Here is a 16,485-nt window from a genome sequence, read left to right as displayed (position 1 = left end):
GTAGTTGTTTCTTCCTTACTGTATTTAGTTTGAATGCAGACTTCTGCCTTTCCAAGGAATTCCTCAGATGAGACTCAGAGTGATTAGACATGCCTCTAGACCTTCCATTTTCTCCTCTAACAATCAGATCCATTTGGACTTGTTGCAGGTATAATTTGAATCCTCCGTGGGCAGGAATACAAACATAGCACATACGTTGCTGGTCGCTACAGTGTTAGCTATTACTTTCTTATGCTTCAGGATTTGTGCAGGTACAAATATATTTCTTATAGACTTTCTGCTTTAGACTTTTAGTTGTAGGCTTTTAGGTATGTGGGCTGGTGGCATGATCCACTAGATTAAGTCCCAGTTCTCTGGAGATTGTGTTGAGCAACTCTTTGCTCTCCCAGCAACTTTTGCTGCTATGCAAATACAACCAGTGACTTACAGGGGACGGAGAGAGTTGTTGCGTTCAGCTATCACCAGGGCTTTTGCAATCAGAGTACAGTCAATTGCCTCATTCTGAACAATGGCAGGATTCTGGGGATTCTGAATAGCCCTTTGATCTGTTCAGGTTGGTTTGACTTGCTTGGTGGCTGCTTCCTTGCAAAAACTGGAAATGTATATTTCTATCTGGGAGCTGCCGCTGCCTCACAGATGAGCAAAGCAAGGGGATTGCTTCAGTGGTGGTTCCTAACAGATTGGACTGGTTTGGCAGAACCAGTAGTGGTTTGGCGGAACCGGTAGTGGTTTGGTGGCCTGGTTCACTGGAACTGGCAATGACCCAGGTCTGCCACACTCCCAAACCAATTCCACCGGCAGTGGCGGTGCCATCTTTTTTTTTTTTAGTTCTGTGCATGTGCAGAACAATTTTAATTGTACTGCACATGCATGTGCACATGCAAAGCACTCCCCTGAGCAAACACGACAGTAGTGCCTGCTGGAACCCACTCCTGGACCGCTTGATTTTATCTTCAGTGGGAGGGGGCTGTGCTGTGTCTCAAAGCTCCTTTGCTGAGTGGTTTTGCTTGAACATTGAATGAAATGACACTCCAACCCCTCCCCAACCTCAACTAGAGATACTTCCGATCCACAGGTGTCTGCTGCAAATCAGAATGTTGAAAAAAAGAAAGAAAAATGTGTTGCAACATCACAACCAACCCCAGCCTTTGGTAATTGTGTCAAATGTAAACATGGGACTCATGACTTGTGTCAACATTTTATCTTTGGTGCCCCCCCCCTCCCCACACATTGGAATGGCCAGATCATCTGGGGGCCAGCAGGGTGAGCGCCATCCAAAGACTCCAGCTCAGCCTTGAAACAGGTCTCGTAAAGGGCAGCTCTACTACGTGTCTTCTGCAGAAAATGTGGAATGTGTACATAATGACTTCAAATGATCTTTTCAAAATGTTAGGAGATACATCATTGATGTCCATAAAGCTTACAAATGAGAAAGCAGAACGTAAAGATTTCCATTTTCTCAGATGGACAAAAGGATCCAGTCCCAATCAAACCACAGAATATTCAAAACCCTTTTCTTTTTAAAATATTATTTTAGAAAACTATACTACCCACCTGTTCATACAGTAACCCACAAAAAAGAAATGAACGGCAATGCAATGAAACAGTTTACTGAAAACACTTTTTGCTTTGCCGCTTATCTGAGAGCTACTCCCTCCCCTTTATCTGACAATAAGCAGTGGGAGCGAAGGCTTGTGGTTCTGATGGGAAGCAAAACACCAAGATTCCCACTCCCCTCAGTGATGATGACTTCAGCAAGACGAGGCCGTCTCTGCAGGAGCCGGAAAGCTGATTGCACTCATTGTTGTTTTGCAAATCCCTAACAGATTCCTCTAACTGTGGTAGCTCAAGAGCACAGAATTCGACATTACCAATCTGCAAGTTGCAGAAGGCGAGAAAGTGCTAAACCTGAAACCTTAGCAAATGTGAAATATTGAACAGAAGGCGCAAGTATCAACAGGGATTTGATTCCATTTGGGACACCATTAATTCACATTACATCCTGACAAAGCCGTCATGCCCCACTCTGCCATGATTTGACGCAGCCACTTTAAAGCTTCTCTAGAGCTCAGAAAAAGCTTTAAACACACATTCAGGAGGAGATTAAGTGCCTGAAGGGGGCACAAACAACTAGGAAACAAGGGAACTGAACAAATGATGTTTGTTTCTTGATGGCAGGGGTCTTTCAGCTTCAGGTTACTGCCCTCAGAAACTGGAGATGCAGAAAATGCACCAAATGTCACAAGGGAGATTTATTTCCTTCATAAACGCCCCTTCACAGAGTTACCTTGGCCACCACTACAGGATCCCCAATGGACACAAGGGAAATCATGGGCCTCTGGGACCAATGGGTCATCCACAACTGCTGGTTGATATGGCTACACCAAACCTTTCACTCCTCTGAATGACCTAGGTTGGATTGCCAGATGGTGTGTGTGTGTATGAACTAACTGGTGTGTGTGTGAGAGAGGGGAGGGGCTGCATCCTTTCACATCTAGGAAACATTCAAGAGTCTTCCAACCAATTTAGCCAAACCATTCTCTGCTGATTCAAGGCCTAAGCTGCAAGAAAAGGTTGGACAACCATTTGACTGTGATGGTAAAAGGCCTTGAGCAGGGAGTTGGACTAGAAGACCTCCAAGGTCCCTTCCAGCTCTAGGATTCTATAATATTTTCTATATCTTTTAGGCTAGTATGAACTATGGAGCTGAAGAAGCTGAAAAAAATGTGATAGGTTCAAAAAGCTTTAAGGAAAGATGAAGCGCCACCCAAGTTGGGCCCAGCCCCCACACATGCAAAGAACCCATGGCAAAGTAGAGCCCCCCCCCCATCTTTGAGTGAGGTGTATTTGTTTCTGTTGGGACTCCAGCAGACTCCTCAAAGAGAGGAGTCAAAGAGACTCCTCTCTTTGAAGCTGCTTACGAAGGGGCTTCTGGCAGCCCCCAAGATCTTTCCTGAGATGTGCAAAGAGAAGAGCAAGCAAAGAAGCCACCGACCTTTTCCAGCCCATCTTCCTTGAGGCTGATGATGTCCAAGTCAAAGTCAGTTCTGAGCCCGCTGGTTTTGTTGAAGGCAATTCGTCCCGTTAAGCCCTCCCACTGTGCCTGAAAGGCAGAAAGGAAGGAACAGTGGGTAGGGATGGCACCAGGGAAGGAGGGGCGATGAACATGTGACATAACGGAACTCTGCATCAAGTGCATAAGCCAGAAGTGAGCTGCCTCTTTTAGCTTTGCTAAACCCATCACTCTGTCAGGCCTGCAGCAATATTTGTTTATGGATCTCAAACCTGCCACACATTCTATTATTCTACTATGCATTTTCTATGGTGGGAAAATGGGAGGGGGAATTGTTAGATGATATGTAGCCATAACATCATTTTTTCTAAAAAGCCAAGGTCATCCTTTGTCTCTGCACTTTTGCACCTGGTTGGAACTGTATGAGTGGGACTGCCAGCATGGCAGTGGAAGATTGGACCATGTGACGAACTTGTGGGTGTGGGGGCAAGATCTTGAACGTTCAATTGGGTGGGGAAAACCAGGAAGCTTTCAGATTCGGGTTTTTCCAGATGTGCCAACATGGCTCTCTTAATAAATTGGAACTTTGAGCAATACTTTACTTTGGACTCTGTTTTACTTTTGGATGCTATTTGGAACCCTGACACACTGCTTTCTGTTCTGCAAAACTGGAGAAATCCACACACACCCTGCTGCCCCTTAGAAATGGTCGATGCCCATCGCTTCCGGTTCACTGGAGAGAATGATGAAGTGTTGCTGAGCTATGAGCCCTGAAGAGGGAAAACCCTTTGGAACTTTGGGTGAGACAGCCTGGAGGGAAAGCAAGGAGACCCTTCTAAGCCATCGCAGGCCATTTTTCTAGATGTTCCTTCCAAAACCAGCATTCATTCTGGAGCTATCCAGGTGCTCCATTAAGGACTGGGAGATGTCATGGCCTGTGCTTTCTCTTCTCCCCTTTTCCCTCCATAATGTCATCACCGAGATCATCTTGGCTTCATCCTGCAATTTCATTGGGCCACTGCAGCAGCTGACTATCTGCAGGCAGAGTGCTGGAGTTGGGGGGGTTGGGGAGGTGGAGGGTAGACTGCTCAAATCAAGCTTTGTACTGGCAGTGAGGCTAGAGATTAAGTTCAACCAGTCCTGGCTCACTCAACTTAAAAACTATTCTGAGCCTTGGTGTGGTATCTGCTGCTCCATCCATGAAAGACCAAGATAGTCACATGCTTCTCTCTGTTCCTGGCCATGGATGTGAAGAGGTCCGACATGAACCTTGGAAAACTACATGAGAAATCTCGGCCATAGGGGCAGGTTCATCTCCAGTGGCCCCAAAGGGGCTGAATGAGAAAGAGGGAGATGACTTACTATCATCATAACAGAAGTGGGCCTGAGTCCTATAAGTGTTTCCCTTCCCTTTCTTGCTCCTCCTGTTGACCTCCAGGGGATCCTCTGGCTCTTCAAATTCAGAAGAAACGTTTTAGTCCTCTCTTTGGTCTGCTGGATCTGGGCTGAACTTGGATGGTAGCAAATAGTGTTGCACCCTTCTTTTCTGGCTTCTTGTGGTGGTCTTCCATTTTTATAGCATGGATATGACATGGTGACTCACTCACTCCTCCAAGTCCTGCAGAAATTAGTGGGGAAACCTTTGGTGCCTTAAGGATTCTGTGGGGTTGACTTGACTGAGAAGGGTGGAGAGACAGCAAAGCAGCAGATCTTCCCTCACTGTTACTTATTCCCTCCCTCCAACCCTCCAAGCGGTTCTTCTGCTCTGCTGTTCTCTGGTCTACTTGTTTTTGTGCTGAATACATGGGGCCCCTGGGAGCCAAGTAAATAGTTAATCAGAAAAAAAACCTACTTTGCTGCCCTCTCAAGGACACCTAGATCATGATTAGTACCCATCAGGTTGGCAGAAAGCATGGTGGGATGCCAAGGGAGACTGGCAGTTTCCTTGAGCCTCAGATCACAAGAAGACCAACTTCATTGTATTTGCAATATTTGCATTTTTTCCATTTCATGTGCCTAAAGCAGACTTTTTACTGTTCTCAGTATTCTTTTGTTTGTAATTGCACATTGGAATGCTGCTCTCCTCTCACCACTGAACTAATCAGAAATTTTCCAAACTTGAGTAACTAACATGGCATCCAATGAAAGGTCTTGGAATCTTATTTGAATCATAATTTAGCCCAGGGGGCAACTATCCCCAGGCCTGTGGGAGGGTAGGGCAAAGGGTGGGGCCAGCCAGTGGTGGGTTCAGCCGACAGGGAGCCACAGCAGGAGGACAAAGGGGCCATATGGGGCCCCAGAGCCACGGATTGCCGACACCTGCTCTAGAGGGCCCCTTGGACTGCAAGGAGATCCAATCAGTCAATCCTGAAGGAAATCAAACTTGATTGTCGTTTGGCCACTTTGGAAGCTGAAGCTCAAATACTTTAGCCATCGAAAGAGAAGAGAGGACTCCTTGGAAAAGACCCTGATGTCGGGAAAGATGGAAGGCAAAAGGAGAAGGGGGCAGCAGAGGGTAAGATGGTTTAGATGGCATCAGTGAGCATAGCAGAACACAATGTTGCTAGTTTCTGGGCAAGATCTATTTATTTTGTACATATTTTAATCTTGTACTTTACATTTTAAATTTTATGTCATATAGTATGCCTTACTTTAATTGTGGTGCTTATGACGAATAAATAAATATTGGGCATGAATTTGGGCAAAATCTGGGAGGTGGGGGAGGGTGGGGGGAGTGGGGTGTGTGTGGCGTGCTGTGGTCCATGGGGTCACAGACAGTTTCAAATGACTTAGCAACTGAACAGCAATCAACACCTTTTAATCAAATCTTGTTATTTGAAAAGCTACTACCTCGCTCCTCCCAATTTGTGATAGACTACCCTCCTATAAGGTTATGACTTTCTCCTCTCTGACCAAACATATTTTTTGAGAAGAGAGAGACCAAGGTTTTGGTTTTCCACGCATCCTCCTTTCCCTTCCATTTTATCTGATGGATAAATTAAAATAAGTTGGCCAGAACTGAGTCCAGATCTCAATGGTGTCTGAAGCGCGCAGAGCAGATTAACTTGGAAGCCTTGCCTGGCTCCAGCTCTGATTTACAGGGCCTGACCTGCCTCCTTTAGTTCAGCTCAACTGTCCCTTCTTGTCAAAAGCATCTGTTGTGCCATGGAGGGGATGGCCAGTTTCAAAAAGGCCGTCTGTTCAGAGCTGCTCCCAAGAGGGCTGCTGAAGTAGCTGCTTTACGGTGTTGCTTCCAGCAGCAGATTTTGCAAATTTGCAACTAGCTAAAGCACAAGGAAGCAGGAGACCCTGGGATAAGACTGATCCCAGAGGAAACACAACAGTTTTAAGAGCATCCAAAGTAGTCATTGCGTCTAGCCTGGGAATTGGGTAGAAAGCGAGAAAAGCATTCAGGCCTCTGAATTTCCTTTCTGGCTTTTAGTCCAAATTCTGTCTTTGCTTACTGCCGGGTAGATTGTGAACTGCACTTTGATCAGCTAATGGACATTTTGCTAATGCCCCTCTCAATTCTATGGTGGAGGCAGCAGAGAAGTATCAGCTGCCTCTTATTATTTGGCTCATTCCATGACTAGTTGTCAGAACTGCCCTGCAGCAGATCATTCTGAAGGCTTCACTCATAACCAGATAGCAAGGAAGTTGGTAGCTGTGTCCCACACCTCCTGCTTCTTGACAAGCAGTTTTGAGTAGCCCCTTTTTTTCTGACCCTGAAAGTAATAAGTACAGCCTCCATTACAAGTCATTGCACAACCATCTTTCTCTATGTTACGGCTGAATTATTTTTAAAGCATTTCAAGTGGATGGACAACTCTCCACCGTGACGCAGAAGTGCCACAGCGTGTGGACAAAAATATTTCCTTCCCAATCAGGGCCATTTAACTCCGCTGGCTGGCCAGCAACATAAGTGTAGTCTCTTTCTCTCTCTCTCTCTCCACATCATGCATAGTTTTACATACCAGAATCACTTCATTCCAATTGCCATTGCAACCAGCAGCCACTTAAAGCCTGATCTTGTATGCATTTTATCGCCATTCGGCGATGATCCATCGAGCCAGAGAAACCACAAGCAAGCCCCGAGAGAGCCCCGGGTTACAGAGATTTGGCAGCAGTGTCCTCTGGTGTTCCAATGAAAGGGACATGGGCCAAGTGTAGCATTTCGAGAAAAAGAAAATTTTCAGGAAAGGAATCTGCGTAGGCCAGCGTATTCAAAAGAAGCCAGGTCTTAATCCAAGGACAAAGGTACAAACAGACTGACTCCCTGTTCCTCTCTTTTGTGCGTGCCTGCAAGAAGCACTTCAATTTTTCATGCACACAATTGTGAGGTCATTGCATGACCTCCTCAACAATCTGAACAGTACTTGAGCATATCTGCTGCTCTCGTGGCAATTACTTCTACTTGAGCCGGCAGGAACCCTTTGAAATTATGCATCTGGTGGAGGGGTGACAAGTGAATTAGTGGGCTCCGTCTACAATTGAGATGATTCAGTCTGGCTTGCTTGAGAAATGTCAGGATAAATACCTAGCTGGCTAGCCAAACCAGGCAAGGAGTAGCTTCACCAGGGCATTCCTTTCATCTCAAAATTGTCCCGATGACATGAAGTGTTACAGTATAAATCCATCCATGCCCAGGTTTCTAAGAGCCAAGCCCCAGTTCCTCGCTCTGTGACTGCCTCATGAGCAATAGTTATCTGAGTCCAGGACCTTTCTTACCTCTTTGATAAAATTCATAAAGCGCCCACCAAATCGCCAGGCTTTGTGTCGATGGCACTGAAGTGAGTTGACCGTCATCTGAGGGGCCCGTTGGTAACACACAGAGACTATGTGGACGGCATCATACAACAGGGCAGCGTCTGTCTAAAATGAAGGTGGAGAGTAATTGTTTTGACCACATGCAGCCACTCTAAAAGCAATCCTCCCCACCCCCAAATGTTCTCTTGATTCTATAGCTAAGCCCACTGTGAGAAGCCACTGCTTCTACCCTGAAAGGGTAGACTTCCCATGCACCCAGGCTTCCAGGAATCATTCCTGAATCCAGGATAATATTAGGAGAAAAACCAGCCTCTTTGCTTCAAACGGTTCCTTCTCCTAGGATTCTTTCCCCCCTCTGGAAGAAGGGGGCTGGAAGTCATTTTACCTATTCAGATGTAATGTGTTGTTCAGCCTGAAGATGCAAGACTCCTCTTCTGACAAAAGCAGAGGGTGCTACAAACGTTTGGCACAGCCTGGCACAAGCCGTATGAGCTGCAAACCTTTTCTGATTACACAGCAGCAAGAAAAGGGCCAGGAGTTCAAAGGGACCATCGTACCATCATGACCCCTGCGATTAATCCAGGTTCAGGTTTGGCGGCCGTCTGCAACCTCTCCATGGACCACTTATCAATTACGGCAGACACATGGGGATTCTCCACGTTCAAGATGCGGAAGCCAGTCAGGTTTACTCCAGAGTAGCGATATTGCTCAAGATCGAGTGCATACAGATCCTGTTGGGGGAAAAAAAACGTTCTTCTCAGCCCTCTGCCTGCTCTTCTTTTGGCATGACTGAACGTTAAAACTGTTGTAAAGTAAGAGAAAAAGAAAGGTTGCTGAGAAATGTCACCCACGTTTCTGAAATTCAGCTTTTTGGGGAATTCACAGATGCTTCGCCTGAGTAAACAACCTTAAAATTTAGGTGCAGAAATCAGTATTGGTTCCAATTGGGAAGCCTCAGCCTCCCAATCTCAGCCAAGAATCAGTTAATTATGATGATTAATTGAGCATAAGGAGAAAAGACAAAATGCTTGAAAGAAAAATCAATGAATGGGAAACTCTGATATTAAGCCTTGTTGCTATCAGCACTTGCAGGAATCAAAAACTGTGTGAAATGCCAAAGTGTGTGGAATAGTAAGTCTTCTCTTGGGTGCCTGAGACACAGCAGTGAACTTCTAGCCTTGAAAATCATCCTCTCCATATATGCCTTCTTTATTTATTTAGTGCATGGCATATCACATGTGGACTTGCGATACATGTTAACATTATGCCTAGATTAAAAATAACACAATAAAATATGAATGTTAAAAAGACCTATATTCACATACCAGTGTCTAGGCCAAGGGTGTCAAACACAAGGCCTGTGGGCCAAAACCGACCCACAATGTGGTCAGAACCGGCCCGCGGGACTGTCCTGGAAAATGTAAGGAGCTGACCCGCATTGCCTCGGCCCAGTCTACCCAATGCGAAGAGGAAACATGCCAGCAGCTTGGGGAGTGGATCAAGTTGGCCATGCCTGCCCGGTCCCCCAAGGTCAACCACAGCCCTGATGCGGCCCACAATGAAATTGAGTTTGACACTCCTGGTCTAGGCCATGTAAGTAATTAATAATTAATTAATAATTAAGGAGAAACTTCCTAACAGTGAGGACAATTAACTAATGGAACAGCTTGCCTTCAGAAATCTTGGGTGCACCATCACTGGAGTTTTTTAAGAGACTAGACAGCCTCTGATTTGAAATAGTATAGGTTCTCTTGCTTGAGCAGGGGGCTGGACTAGAAAGCCTCCAAGGTCCCTTCCAGTTCTATTCTATTTTCTAATCATTAAAGCATCCTTTATATGAAAAAAAAAGATTCTAGACTAGTATACAGGTAGTCCTCAACTCCAGCCCAACATTTCTATTACTAAGTGAGACAGTTGTTAAGTGAATTTTGCCATATTTTATGAACTTTCTTGCTGTGGTTGTTAAATGAAACACTGCAGTTGTTATGCTAGTAAAATGGCTGTTAAGTGAATCTGGCTTTCCCATTGACTGCTTATCAGAGAGTTGCAAAAGATGATCACATGACCCTGGGACACTGCAACTGTTGTGAATATGAGCTAGTTCCCATGTGTCTAAATTTTGATCACGTGACTATGGAGCTGCTGCAATGATCTTGTGTGAAAAACCGTAAGAAGTCACTTAAAATGGTCAATAAGCAAAAGGCTGTAAGTTGAGGACTACCTGTATGCCCTCAGGTTACAGCCAATTTCCATGTGGTCTCTGGTTTGACATGGGATCCCATATATGTGCCTATCAGCTGCGTCTTGCCGCACCCTGACCAGGGATAATGGGACAGCTTAATAACGAGAGATTACGAAAAGCTAGGGAAGAAAGTTAAAAGAATGAGGCACACAAGTGATGTTTTAATCTATACTTCCAACAAAAGGCCAACATCCTATGAGGGAGCAAAGGATTTTAGAAATGAACCAGTAGCTCAAAAACCAGTGTCTACAACAGAACTTTTGCTTCCTAGACCATGGTCTGCATTACCTACATGTAGGGCTCCTGGCAAGGGATGGACTGTACCTCACAAAAACTGGAAAGAATGTATTTGGAAAACAACTGGCTTCTCAAAAAGGCTTTAACTGAGGAGGGAAGGCGCCCCATCTTCATGACCTATGGAAATTCCAAGCAGAAACCAGTAGATAACCAATCCCATAAGGAGGTAGAGAGTAAAGAGAAAGAAGAAATAAAAAAAGAAAATCATAAGGAAGTAGAGAGTGAAGAAAAGGATGGAAAATCCATTTACAAAATAAGAAATAAAAGAAACATACCAAAGACCCATAAAGGATTCAAATGAACACTCAAAGTTTAGGGAACAAACTGGGTAAACTTGAAGTATTCGTACAGGAAGGCAGATATGATGTAGTTGCCATTACTGAAGCTTGGTGGGATGAAACTCATGACTGAAATGTACTGATGGAAGGATACAAACTGTTCAAAAGAAACAGACCTAACAAAAGAGGAGGTGGAGTTGCATTATATTAAAAAAATCACTACATTTCTACAGAAATGCACAAAACCAAGGATGAGAACCTCCTGGAACCCATATGAGTCAATATAAAAGGGGGAAAATGACATTGCAATGGACATATGGCCCTCCAACCAAGCCGAAGAAAGAAATGAACTGTTTGCTAATCAATTAACAAATGTATGTAGGAAATATACCACAGTAGTAATAGGAGACTTTAATTACCCTGATATCAACTGGGAGACAAACACTGCAGCAAGTGGGAGATCAAACAGATTCCTAATCAACTTTGCTAACAACTTTGTCATTCAAAAGTTCAGAAGGAACTAGAGGAAAAACTATACGGGACCTAATTGTTACTAATAGAGGAGAAGAAGAAGGAGTTGAAGTTTCTGGAACTTTGGGCAAGAGTGACCACTGAGCCGAGGTGGCGCAGTGGTTAGAGTGCAGCACTGCAGGCTACTTCAGCTGACTGCAGTTCTGCAGTTCGGCTGTTCAAATCTCACCGGCTCAAGGTTGACTCAGCCTTCCATCCTTCCGAGGTGGGTAAAATGAGGACCCGGATTGTTGGGGGCAATATGCTGACTCTGTAAACCGCTTAGAGAGGGCTGAAAGCCCTATGAAGCGGTATATAAGTCTAACTGCTACTGCTATTGCTATACTGGAATTCAATATAATTTAAACACAAGCAATAGAATATAATCCAGCCAAACTCAGAGAGAGCTTAAGCAAAATTTCCTGGATAAAAATCCTAAAGGGGAAAACAACTCAAGAAGCATGGGAAACACTGAAAAATATGATCATAAAAGCCTAGTCCAACACAATATCACTGAAAAACAAAAATGAGAAATCCAAAAAGGATCCAGCATGGTTGCACAAAAATTTATTTCATAATGTCAGGATCTCAATCTGGTGCCTTGCCGGCATCCTGCCATAAAAGGGAAAGGGAGGAGGAAGCATTTAGGGTAATCCACATCTATGTACCTAATGGTGGAAAATGGGGAGGGAAGCTGACATGTTTGTACAGGTTAGGCCGAGCATCTTCAAGGCCACTTGCCCTGGGTGTGAAATTCCAGCATCCTAAACAATCCAGAGTTTCCCACAACATTGTGGTGATCCTGGATTGGTTGGCAATGGACTGAACTTTGGGGGAGAGATGAGGGTGCCTTTTTGTATCAGATTCCACCTCACCTTCCTGTAACTGACATCTTTAGTAAAAGTTCTTTTCACTTCAAACATTTGGAATAGAGAGTTTGCTTCCCTAAATGATTGTTTTGGGCAGGTCTGATAGATAAATTGAAAGACAAAAAGGACAAGTACAAAAAATTGAAAGAGGGGCACATAACTAAGGCAGGATATCAGCAGATAGTCAGAATTGGCAAAGATGAAGTCAGGAAAGCAAAGGCTCAGAATGAACAAAGACTTGCAACAAAAGTCAGATACCGTATTTTTAGGATTACAAGACACACCTGACTATAAACAATGCACCGAAATTTAGAAGAGGGGAAAAAGGATTTTGGCTTTGACATGCCACATTTTCAGCCCTTTTGGGGGGCTTTTTGGCCCTTTTCCAGCCTTTTTTAAAAACCATTTTGAAGGCTTTTTGGCCCGTTTTTGAGGCTTTTTTCAGGCCATTTTTAAGGCTTTTTTGGGCCATTTTTTATAATTTTTGGGCCATTTTTAAGGCTTTTGGGGGCCATTTTTGATGTTTTTGCAGCCCATTTTCAAGGATTTTTTCAGGCCATTCCCCCCCCAAAAATGGACCAACAAAGCCTCAAAAATCGACCAAAAAGCCTTAAAAACAGCCCAAAAAGGCCTGAAAAAGGCCTGAAAATGGGCATTCAGAGGCCAAAAAATGGGAGGGCAGGGCTTCAGCAATATTTGATCTATGAGACACAAAGACACTTTCACCCCCTTTTGGGAGAGAAAAAGGTGCATCTTATAGTCCAAAAATATGGTAATTTTAAAAAAAGGTTCTTTCAACATATAATAAGAAGAAAAATATCAAGGAAGCAACGGGTCCACTTAAGACAGAAGATGCCAAGGAAGCAACAGGCAGCAGAGAGGAAGCAGCACATTTGGTGCTTAGCACAAGGGATCACTGCAAGTCTTGCCTTCATTCACTTGCTCAAGTCCTGGAGCAGAACATTCACTCCCAAGCTGGGGAGCCTGAAATTCAGACTCCACAAGCTGAATCTAAAGGCCTTTGCCCACTCTCACCTACCCAGGCTACAAACATGCCCTGGCAACCTCTTTTTCTGCCCTGCCCTCATGAAGTTGCCTTCATCCTAGTCCCAGCTCATGTGCATGACTTGCTTTGAACCCTGAGGGAGATAGAAGGGTGTTTGCCCCTTATTCTGACACCACTAAAGACCAGAATCACATTGATAGGATCGGGAGAGAAATTAATGACATGGAGAAACAGAGATGGAGCTATCTGCATTGCTAATGCCATTCTTGCCAACACAAGGATGGTGCCCTTATTTGCTGCAAAGAAATGCAGAAGGGTAGGACAGGAGAACAAGGATGAGGGCAACCAGGTGAGTAAAACTGATGAGAGGGGAACTGCACCCACTGGCAGAAGGTGAGAGGACACCCAGGTGAGCACAAGCATTGAGAGGATGAATGGGCACCTGGGCGAATGCAATCAGCGAGAGGGCACCTGGATGACTGCAACTGGTGAGAAGGTGAGCGGGAACAACCAGTGAGCACAGCTGGCAAACAGGTGCAAATGACCAGAGGGGAAGAAAGGAAAAGTCAGCAGATGGAGAAAGAAGACAGGAGAAGGCGAAAGGAACAGCAGGAGCTGTTAAGAGTGCAAAGGGTGAGTGACAGCAGCAGGTGTGCCAAGCGCAGAACACGAGAACTGGGTAGTTGGCACAACCAGTGGCAATACTGGTAGCAACACAAGACATTTACCGAAGGCAGTAATGAGATGCTTTCTGAAGGCCAGCAGCAGCAGGTGCAATGAGGTATTTAGAGTGGAAGAGTAAAGAAAAAATGGTTAGGTAAACGTTAAAAAAAAGCAAAGGAAAGAAAAAAGGGAGAGAGGGAGAAAGAATGGCATTGGAAAGACAGCGGGACATGCAGAATGACAGCTGAGAATGGCAGAAGTTAAAATGAGACACTAAGAAGCAAAGGAACAAAGAAAAGAAGGACACTTTACTATTTTTCTATATGGTAAAGGTTTCCCTCGCACATATGTGATAGTCGTTCCTGAATCTAGAGGGCGGTGCTCATCTCCATTTCTAAGCCGAAGAGCCAGCACTGTCCAAAGATGTCTCCGTGGTCATCTGACCGGTATGACTCAATGCCGAAAGCGCACGGAATGCTGTTACCTTCCCACCAAAGGTGGTCCCTATTTTTCTCCTTGCATTTTTACATGCTTTCGAACTGCTAGGTTGGTAGAAGCTTGGAGAAGTAATGGGAGCTCACTCCGTTATGCGGCGTTAGGGATTTGAACTGTTGAACTGCCGGCCTTTTCTGATCGACAAGCTCAGCATCGTAGCCACTGAGCCACTGCATCTCTAAGTATATAGGTAAATACGTATGTTTTTTCTATACTTTTATGTTAATTGTGATTATTCTCATTCCAGTAGAGACTGGACAGCCATTTGTCAGAAATGATCTAGGGCCGTGATGGCAAACCTATGGCACACGAGCCATTTGTTAGGGCATGCGAGGCGCTGCCCTGTCAGCTGGCCAGCTGATTTCGGCCTTCATTTGAGGCCATTTTTCCCCCTCCGGAGGCTTGAAGTGTGCGAAAAACCAGCCCTACGGGCAAACTGGAACTTCAGGAACTGACTTCTGGTTTGTCCGTAGGTCTGTTTTTTGCCCTCCGGAGCCTTCAGGGACCTTCAGGAGGCTTCCCTGAAGGCTCCAGAGAGCAAAAGACCTACAGAAAAGGTCCCTTTCAGCTCTATTATTCTATGATCTCTCTGTGTGTCTATTTCTCGCTTCATTTTTCTCTATGCCTTTTTTCTTCTTCCCTCTGAGGAGTACAAAAGTATCATTACGACACTAGTCACGAGGGAGCTGAGGAGTATAAACTGTTTCACTTCAAGAATACTTGAATTCAGGACTAACTTTAACCTCAACAGGTTGGAATCCAACTTTAATTTACAAAAATATTACTTTAATTAAATTTTGAATGTTTTAAAAAATAGTTTTTTGAATTTGTATAATTAAAAAATATTAAAACAAAAAAGGGTAAATTGTTCAATTTTTTTAAAAAATATACCTTGTAAATCTTTAAAGTTTTTAAATGAAAATATTAAAATATTATGTGTGTGTGTGTATATATATACACACACACACACACATACATACATACATACACACACACACATATATATATACACATATATATACATGCATACATACACACACATATATACATATACATATACATATACATATACATATACATATACATATACATATACATATACATATACATATACATATACATATACATATACATATACATATACATATACATATACATATATATATATATATACATACATACATACATATATATACATACATACATATATATACACACATACACACACACACACACACACATATATATATGTGTGTGTGTGTGTGTGTGTGTGTGTGTGTGTGTAAAATATTCGTACCCATAGAAGACCCTAATTATATTTGTACCAAATATAAACTACTTGAATTACTTGAGGAAAAAGTTAGAGTCTAGAGGAAACAGTTAAGGGTCTATAGTCAAGTCTAGACACTCTTGAAGGAGCCAACAGGTGTGCTAACAGATGTGCTCTCAGAGTCACTGAACCATATCTTTCAAAGATCCTGGAGCAATAAAACCTTTATAAAAATAAATCTTTATACAACCCTGTAAGGCTACACCTGGAATACTACAACCAATTTTGGTCACCATACTATAAAAAAGATGTTAAGACCTTGGAAAAAGTTTAGAGAAGAGCAATTAAGATGATTAACGGCCTGGAGACCAAAACATATGAATGGCGGCAGGTTTGGGGTTTGGCAAGTCTAAAGAAAAGAAGAATTAGGAGTAACATTATAGCAGTATTCCAGTATTTGAGAGGCTGCCAAAGAGAAACAATGGTTGGAAACTAATCAAAGAGGCAAGCAACATGGAATTAAACAGAAACTTCCTAACATTGAGGACAATTAACCGGTGGAACAGCTTGCCTTCAGAAATCATGGGCACTCCATCACTGGAGTTTTTTAAGAAGAAGCCACTTATCTGAAATAATCTATTTTTTCCTGCTTGAGCAGGGGGCTGGACTAGAAGACCTCCAAGATCCTTCCAGATTTCTTTTCTTTTCAACATGGGTTTGTCAAAATAATAATAATAAGATAAACAATTGTCAGACAAACCTTATTGCATTCCTTGACAATGTTTGGACCAGTAAGGCATTTGACAAAGTAGACCACAAATTGCTTCTTGGTAAGATAGAACCCTGTGGGGGAGACAGTATCACTACTAGATGGATTTGCAACTGACTGATCAATGGCACTCAACATCTAGACCTCAAAAATTAATCTACATGGAGGGAAGCATACAGTGGGATATCTCAAGGTTCTCTCTTAGGTCCAATACTCTTCAACATCTTCATAAATGATTTAGATGGGAGGATAGAAGGGGAACTCATCAAATTTACAGACAATGCCAAGCTGGGGTGAATAGCCAAC

The 16,485-nt window shown here is 43.6% G+C and overlaps 1 protein-coding gene across 1 annotated transcript in view; it reads right to left on the bottom strand.

Moving 5' to 3' along the window:
• GRIK3 (glutamate ionotropic receptor kainate type subunit 3) overlaps positions 1 to 16,485 on the bottom strand; it is a 131,862-nt gene that overhangs the window by 71,099 nt on the left and 44,278 nt on the right. The window contains exons 5-7 of the mRNA XM_032227932.1: positions 8,338 to 8,511; positions 7,742 to 7,885; positions 2,996 to 3,103 (exon numbers count right to left, since the gene is read on the bottom strand). Of these exons, the coding sequence (XP_032083823.1) occupies positions 2,996 to 3,103; positions 7,742 to 7,885; positions 8,338 to 8,511 (426 nt within the window). The remainder of the gene's footprint in view (positions 1 to 2,995; positions 3,104 to 7,741; positions 7,886 to 8,337; positions 8,512 to 16,485) is intronic.

Source organism: Thamnophis elegans, chromosome 12, assembly GCF_009769535.1.
Source record: "Thamnophis elegans isolate rThaEle1 chromosome 12, rThaEle1.pri, whole genome shotgun sequence".
NCBI lineage: Eukaryota > Metazoa > Chordata > Lepidosauria > Squamata > Colubridae > Thamnophis > Thamnophis elegans.
This window is presented reverse-complemented; position numbering and strand designations above follow the sequence as displayed.